Source organism: Hibiscus syriacus, unplaced genomic scaffold, assembly GCF_006381635.1.
Source record: "Hibiscus syriacus cultivar Baekdansim isolate YM2019G1 unplaced genomic scaffold, ASM638163v2 tig00110221_pilon, whole genome shotgun sequence".
NCBI classification, from domain to species: Eukaryota; Viridiplantae; Streptophyta; class Magnoliopsida; order Malvales; family Malvaceae; genus Hibiscus; species Hibiscus syriacus.
The window spans coordinates 2,525,666-2,534,670 of record NW_024062635.1 but is presented as its reverse complement, the minus strand read 5'-3'; the positions used below and the strand labels follow the sequence as shown (position 1 = coordinate 2,534,670).

The 9,005-nt window shown below is 33.6% G+C and overlaps 1 protein-coding gene across 1 annotated transcript; it reads left to right on the top strand.

The window, feature by feature from the left end:
- The first annotated feature begins 4,013 nt into the window (after positions 1-4,013).
- LOC120114249 (zinc finger protein ZAT1-like) lies at positions 4,014-4,999 on the top strand. The gene has a single exon (XM_039135215.1). The coding sequence runs from the start codon at positions 4,015-4,017 to the stop codon at positions 4,972-4,974; it is 960 nt and encodes a 319-aa protein (XP_038991146.1). The 5' UTR covers position 4,014; the 3' UTR covers positions 4,975-4,999.
- Positions 5,000-9,005: the final 4,006 nt, after the last annotated feature.

Here is a 9,005-nt window from a genome sequence, read left to right as displayed (position 1 = left end):
GAAGAATATCCTATTATGGATTCACAACCGGTTAACAAGCCACCCTTCTTCAATGGAGCAAATTATGCACATTGGAAGAATAAGATGATTTAATTTATTCAATCCTACAATATAGGAGCTTGGAAATCAATCATGGACGGTTACTCCTCTCCACCCGACAAGTACAACGATTGGAGTAGAGAAGAGCAGCAAATATTTTAGGTTAATTCTAAGGCTATACATATTATAATATGTGCTTTAGGCCCAAATGAATATGGAAGAATCTCATCTTGTTCCAGTGCCAAAGAGATTTGGGATAAGCTCCAAGTCACTCATGAAGGAATCGACGAAGTGAGGGAATCAAAGAAAAGTCTTCTCAACCATAACTACGAGAACTTCAAGATGAAACCCGATGAAGACATCAAACCTATGAAGGATAGATTTTCCGTGATTGTCAACGGTCTCAAGGGATATGGAGAAGTAATCTCAAATGAGAAGCTTGTGAGGAAGATGATATGCTCTCTTCCAAAGGAGTGGCTATCAAAGAAGACAACCATTATCGAAGTAAGAAACATAAGTCTCTCACTCTCGACAAGCTAATTGGTTTCATTCTCATTCATGAGAAGATGGTGATGGAAGATGAATAAAGGGAAGAGAAGAAAAACAAGAAGAAGAAGGAGAAGGAGGAGGTAGACATTGCCTTCAAATCCACCAATGAAAGCTATCAAGATTCAAGTGATGAGGTGGATGAAGACGACGATGAACAAGAAGAAGAGATGGTCAAACTCTTGAAAGAACTCAAGAGATTCATGATTTCCAAGGAAGTGAAACATGAATCAACCAAGAAGAAGAGTCCCACGGTATGTTTCAATTGTCAAAGAAAGGGGCATGTCAAGTATGAATGTCATATTCTAAAGAAAAAGGGGAAGAAGGCATTTGTTGCATCTTGGAGTGATGAAGATGATTCCAATGATAAAGATAAAGTAGTCAACCTATGCCTCATGACCACTCAAGAAGAATTCAAGGTATCTTCTAACTCGAATGATTTTATTTCATTTACTTTTGATGAGTTACAAGATGCTTATAATAGGTTGTATTTGGGATTTGAGACCATGAATTCCAAATATACAAAATTAATTTCAAAACTCAAAATTAAAAATAATTTGATTTTGAAAGCAAAAGTTGATTTTGAAAATCAAAATGAAATTTTGAAAAATAATTTAGAGCTTTCAAAAATCAAAATAAATGATTTAGAAAAAGAAAATTTTGAGTTAGGAGTTAAGCTTGAAAGCTTAATAAAAGAAAAAGAATTAATTTCTAAAAACAACCTATTATGTTTAAATATGGCAAAATGCTCACATTTCCATTATCATGGTCATATGGAACATACTTGTCCTTTGAAGAAAGGAAAACGTTTTAAAATTAGACAAGTATGAGTTACGAAAGGAACAAGGGGCATTGAAACTAACGTTCAAGGATCCAAAGCAATTTGGATACCAAAATCTAATTAAATGTCTCTTGTAGGTGTGTGGGAGCAATGGTGATGAAAATGATGATATTCAAGATGCTCTAGCCACACATGAAAAGGAATGGGTAACCTCTAAGCTTAATGTTTTTAATTTTAGTTATTTGGTTGATCATAGGATTTATGCATGCATGAGTTTTGATTTTAAATGATTATGCATTGTTTTTAATCTTATGTGTGTTAAAAAATGGTTATGATGAACATTTTAAATTTTTAATGATTTTTTTAGTTCATCATAATAAAATTTTGGTCAAAATTGGTTTTAATGCAAATGATATATCTCTAACAATTGATATCAATTTTTTAAAAACTTTGATTTTACAAATTTTAATTTTTTGACCTAAATTTAAATGTTTATGCATGTGATTTAAATGAAAATGATATCTCTCTAACAATTGATATCAAAATTTTCAAATGCATAACATTTTTGAAAACTTTATGCATATGCACTTAATTTCAATAATTAATATTGCATAAAGTATTTTAGACTTGGATATATTGAATTTCATGTACTACTAACATGTTTGTTATTCTTTGTTGAAATTCAATTTTGTTTACGTGTCAAGTTCTTAAACCTAAATTTTGTTTGGAATACATTTATTGAGGGGGAGCTTTGATTTTTCAAATAAGTTTTAAAATATCAAATTTACTACTTACTCTCCAAAGTTATTTTGAACTTCAAAGATTGAATTATTTTTGATATAACAAAAAGGGGGAGAAGTTTGGTTTAAAAAAATTTAATTTCTTAATGAAAAAGGGGGAGCTTAACATTTTCATATATTTTCAAACAATTGGTAACAATTGATATCATTTTGTTAACAATTGGTATCTTTTTCATATATTTTCAAACAATTGATATCATTTTGTTAACAATTGGTATCTTTTTCATTAAACATTTTATTAAGGGGGAGTTTTGCCAAAAATAATTTTTTAAATGTTTTGTTATATCAAAAAGGGGGAGATTGTTGAATTATGTTTCGATATAACAAATTTAAAGGCAAAAATGTTTTTGGACTTGAATTGAATTTATTTAAAGTTTTAAAAAGGTTTAAAAAATAATTCAAAGTCCATTAAATTCGAATTTGAGCAAAAATGCTCAAGGGTGTCAAAGTGCATCCATGCACTCCTGCAGTGCATCCATGCACCCCCTGCAGTGCATCCATGCACCCCTGCAGTGCATCCATGCACCTGCCACTAGTGCATCGATGCACCATGCAGTGCATCCATGCACTCCATTTCGAATGCAATTAGTGCATCGATGCACCCTGCTGTGCATTGATGCACCAAGGGTGCAACGACTACTAACGGCTAGTTTATTTGAATTTAATGAAGGGGTATCGATGCATCTTGATAGTGCACTGATGCACCATGTTATGGGCAGCCTTTTTGAGTAGAAAAATATCCCCAAATGGCTCCAAAACATACCCAACGGCTATATACAACATCAAACACATTCCAAGCTATAAATACAAGCTAAGGACACTTGAAGAAGCAACAGAACAACTATCCAAACAATCAAACACAAGAGAAGAGTTTTTCATTCTTTTTTCATCTTTCTCTTGTAAATATTTTGTTCTTGTGAGCTTAATTCTTGTAAACACCTACCTTAGAGAGGTTTTCTTGTTTACATTTCTTATCCTTTTGTAAAGGGGAAATGTTCTAGTTTAGCCTGGAAAAACTAGGGAGTTGTAAGGTTATCTCTTTGTACTCAAAAGAAAGAACAAATTAGTGAATTTATTGGAAAATTCTTGGTGAGGAGCTAAGGTAGTGGATGTAGACTTTGTTTGAGAAAGTCGAACCACTATAAATCGCTGTGCAAATTCTCTATCTTTCAATCTCCTTACTCCCTAAACACAAAACCATTCCAACCCCTCTTTGCAAACCGTTCGGTTGTCGATTCGAGCTTCCGAAAATCCCAACAATCCATGTCATCAGAAACTAATGGTTATGTTAGTCAAGACAATCAAAGATAGAAATTGATGCAATTAAATAACTTCGAGGACAAAATTAATGCGAAAATACGATAGAGACGAAATTGATAAATTTGATCTACTATAGGGGCATTTGTGACCCTTTAAGCCTTTAAAATTTAAAACATAGAGTTTTACAAATTAAAAGACCAAGAGTTTTATGTTTATAAAAATACTGAATATATATATACGTGGGTGTGAGAGAGATGAAATAACAACCATTTTATAGACTCAACACTTATTATAAATCCAGTCTCTAATTCTTTTAAACAATATTATTAACAACTTAGGGAGTTTCATAAAAGAAAAAAAATGATATTTGAATAAATAAATCACAACATAGTACTTTTACATTTTTCATTATTATCATAAAAATATTTTTTTAATTTATTTTTTTGTTAAATTTTTTTAATTTATTTAAAATATTGTATAAATAATTAAACGAAAATCATAATTTTTGGTTCGATTGTGTCTTTTTTGGTGGAGGAACGATCGACACCTACTTCTAAATTCCCAATCTTTTCTTTTAATTGTTTTCTCATGCTTTTTGGTGAGAGAGAAAAAAGGGTACTTTGTTCTTTGGTTTGCTTCAGTTCTGTGACAATGGGGAAGCACAAATGCAAGCTCTGTACTCGAACATTCTCTAATGGCAGAGCTTTAGGAGGTCACATGAAAGGTCACTTAGCCACTCATCCACTGCCTCAAAAGACGACTCACCAGCACCAACCCAGTGACAGCACTGACTCATCTTCTTCATCGGGTGAAGAGCCAGAACTACGAGAAGAGAAAATCCGAGTTCTTGAAGACAAATGTTTGGTTTACGGGTTGAGAGAGAATCCCAAGAAGAGTCTCAGGTTCGTAGATCCTGGATTCTCATTTGCAGTCGATTCTGGGTCCGTTGTTCAATATGCAGAAAGTGAGACCGAGTCAAGAAACCCAACTCAGAGACGATCCAAGAGATATCGAAAGCTGGGAACTAACACTACAACAACAACGGGTGAAATCAAGAAAACAGAGCTGTTGAGGAAACCCAGTTTGGCCGACTCACTGACTGAGCCAGAACCGGTGAGTTCAGTTTCTGATACTTCACCTGAACAACATGTTGCTTTGTGTCTTATGATGCTGTCAAGAGATGTTTGGAAAAGCAAAAACGTGGAACAAAAATCCGTTCAGGAGTTCAGCAATATAAAGATTCGATGTGAGAAATGTAAGAAAACGTTTCGATCTCATTACACATTGGATGAACATAAAAGGGTTTGCTCTGAAACCAAGAAAACAGGTAAAGTTGCGGCCGCTGTAGTTGTTGGTTCTAACGACAGCAGGATATTCGAGTGCCCATTGTGCTATAGAGTGTTCGGTTCAGGACAAGCACTGGGCGGCCACAAAAGGTCCCATTTGCTTGCTGCTGCAAATTCAAGCAAATTTGACAACAATTTGATAGATCTAAATTTGCCAGCTCCAGTAGAAGATGATGAGTTCAGTGTGGTTTCATTTGCGTAGCTGTTAGGGGATCGAATTCACGTGGATCTGAATGTTTTCTATGCACTTTTTTAAATTGTGGTTTCTAATATTTCTTCATTCATAGATGAATCATGAATGTTTGGTATTCTTTCTATTCTTCGTTGTTTCTGACCCACACTCCATTTCTTGAATTCTCCGCAACTTTTTGTTTTGTCTCAAAACATTTAAAAAATTACTGAAAATTATTACAACAGGCTTCAATCTCTAAATTAGTACTGAAACTCAAACTCTTGAACCTCTTACAACAAGTGTTTTTGTTCTTTTCTCCTCTCTAAAGTTGATTTTTTTTTTTTTGTATTTCCAAGTTTTTATTCTGGAATTGGCTATTAGCTGCCATTGTTGAGGAGTCAGATAGCAGAGTTTGAACCAAGTTTCAGTTCCAGTGTAATCCCATGTCAGAACAAAACACTAAAGCATTTTTTTCCGGGATTTGGTTGGGTTAGCTTGTGGACCAGACACTGGCCACTGCCGTCTCTGCAAGTACCAAAGGTGTTCAATTCTGATAACGTCTTCTGTTTCTTATTATCAACCTTTTTCTGTAAAACTATTGTTACCATGCCCTTTAAAAATTTAGGGTAAACTACATATTGGATCACCTAATTATTTGTACGATTTCTCTTTATTTATTGAAGTATTTATTTTTTTTAAAAATTATATTTAATCTTATGTTTTAATTTTATTTTGATAATTCATTGTTAAAAAATAAATAAGACTGTTAATGCGATATTTTATTTTATTTTTCAATGATGGTATGAAATTACTTTATAGTGTTATGAAGGATGACCAAAATAAAATAAAAATAATGTTAGATATAATTTTTTAAAAATAAAATCAAAATATAATGTTAGATATAATTTAAAAAAAAATAGTTATGATACTAAAATGAAAATGCATGGATAATTGGATGACTAAATGTATAGTTTACACTAAAAACTATTATTTTATGGGTTTTATTCTCTGTTTTCAGCTTGAAGAATGATAGAAACATGAACCAGAAGCTTTAACGTGCATTGACTCAAATAACCTTGCAGGAAATTGGGTTATACATTTCATTGATCCGGGTTGGGTAAAATAACTAGATCCAAAACCCTATATGCATGGAAAGATTGTTGATTTAAATTGTTTATCTGCCTCGAGATGAACGAGATAATGGGGAAAAACACAAGCTGCCATAAGCCATATCCTATTGTTATAGAAGAATCAGTCAGAATTATTAAATGCATTTGGGTTCCATTGCTTTTGCCTTGTTGATTCCAGAAAGAATCAAGATTTATTACAAATAATTACAAGGACGTTTTGGTCAATAAAATATCAACGGTTTTTCAGGTTCCTTCCTTTTACGCTTGCTTGTGAATTTTTCTTGCTTCGGACAGACCCTTATTAATTTATGCTAAAAACATACGTGAATTTCCAAGTTGTATCAATCTTTTAAATGGACATATAAAATGATTGTAGAATATATATATAAAGTCTTTAACCAAATTGCATATACATTTTTTAAATAAAAATAAGAAGTATATTTGTTCATATTTGAATTTTAAATTTGTTGAATATTTTTATATATTGTACTTATAAATATTGTGTAAATTCATAATGCAAGTAAATGGTTGTTGATGTGCAATGTTACTAGATAGATCTAGTGTTTGGTGAGTACATCAAGGGTCCAAACATGAAGGCAATTATTAATGATTTATGGTTCATCTAAATTACTTTTAGCTGCACCGATATTATATCACATGATTACACAGTACATATAAACTAAATGAAGCATGAAACTGTCCGGTGCCAACCAACTATTGATGTAGACAGGCCTGACATGCATAAGATGTTTCATATACGCTATGCTTTGGATTATCATTCCATTGATATGGCCTTTTCATTTCCGAAATATTTAATTGTTTCCCCGACTATTCAAAGCATTTACATACATACGGACAATATCTACATTTGTATGTACGCACTTGCCACCCTTATTCTTCAAGAATTTCTAGTGCTGTAACATTTCTATGTTAACTTTACTAGCATTCTACAAGAAATTCTTTCAGACAGTCCTTTTTTCGTGCGAAATTTAATGGCATTTTTAAACCATGAAGCCATACCTCCGTTTCAATAATAAGAATCGTTTTAGAACGTTGAGATACCTCTATCCTAAAAAATGTCAAGATATCTCTACTCTTTTTGTGATATTTCATCGAGGGTGTCGAATTGTGTCATACTCTAGCTACTACATCTTAAAGAGTCCTTCAAAAAATGTTAAGACGTTCCCGCTCCAATAATGAGTCTTTCTATTACTATTATAAATGTCGAGGTATCTTCATCCTAGCAAGGGGATTTCTGTCATCGCTTCTACTAAGGAGAAGTTGCCTCCGTCCATCCGTCTGACTTCTCTAAGGGCATCGAGTTGCCTTCTCTCTGACCGATGCCTAAGAGCATGCAGATGCCTCTGCTCCACCCTAACTAAAGGAACAATACCACAATCTCTCTTATGATCAACTAGAAAGAGTTGAGGTGTCTCTGCTATGACTGGAATTCATCCTTGGCCCATACAGAGCGTCGAGATGTTATTGTTTTCTCCATTACTATCTCGTTAGAGTGTAGAGAATTTTCCATTGGATATCTGTATAGGCATTGAAATAGCTCCAAAAATTGCCATTTTGACAATTTTGATAATAAATAATTCATTTAACTATCGAGATATGTGGACTTGGGAAATTTAAAAAACAATGTTGAAGTCCTCATCCATATATCTAACATGGAGATACCCCTGTTGTATCGATAATGTAAACACTTCAAGGATGAGAAAATTGATCAGTAGATATGTGACAGCAGTAGGTGCAAGCGCACCCTCATCGATTGTAGAATAGAGATAGCCTTTTGGCTAAAGATGTCAAACCCACAGGGAACAAAGCTAATGGTATTTTATTGTTGTTAGATCTAACTTTGTGGGAAAAAGAAGAAGAAAAGATTGGGATTTGTACGAGTTGGTTGTGAATGCGAATAATGCAACGACAATGAAATAAGGAAATAAAGAAAATATAATATTAATGGATAGAAGTGGAACACTCATCAGATCTTCCAAACGGAGGCACACGTCAAGCTAGATAATGTATTTTGACCATTGATAAATAAAGCTCAGCAAATATACTAAGCATAACAATTATTTGCATCTACCGAAGCTCACTACCCAAGCATCATTCTCTTCCGAGCTATATACTACAAGTACCGTTCCCACATCTTACCCAACTTCCGTTGTGGTTAAAGTGAATTCCGCCAACACGGATGCATCTTAAGCTATCATAGTGATGTTACTTCCACACTTGTCACTACTCAGATTCAATAGATATAGAGCAAATAAAGGAAGACTTAATATATTGCAAAAGCTAGAGTACTGAAGGTTAACTTTCGTCCAACCAAAAATACTAACACTTAATAATCAAAATAAAATAGAGTTCAAGCAAGAACATCTATAACAACCCATATTCCTATGTAACTGCTCGACAATGTTCTGGTTAACTCGTTCGGTGCTCCACAATTGCTTCTACAGTCTGTGGCGGTTCAGGCAATCTACAGAGGTGCTCTAAGGGAGGTTTCTAGCATGCCATGAGCATGGCTAAAGTACTGATGAAACGGCGATCGGGACTAAGGTAAGAAAGACGATGGTAAAAGCTCTCCCTCTTGTATAAATCTCTTCCTTATATAGGGCTCTAAAATGTCCAGCTGTCCTTTCACGTAAATGATGTGATCATCCGTACACATTCTAGAATATGGACAATGCAACATAACCATATGATATTCTAGATAATCAACGTTCATTTAACGTTTGCACCCACAAGTTCCTTCATATCTATTACGACAATAATCAACGCTTTGGCCGCGACTGTAGTACGTTTTTATCTTAGTAGGTCTAAGGCAAACGATATCAGCACAGGTTTTTCGATCATTTTTCGTGCATCCAAGGAGAAAGTAAATGTAAATAAAATGAAAAAATGCATTGTGATGATATTTATACT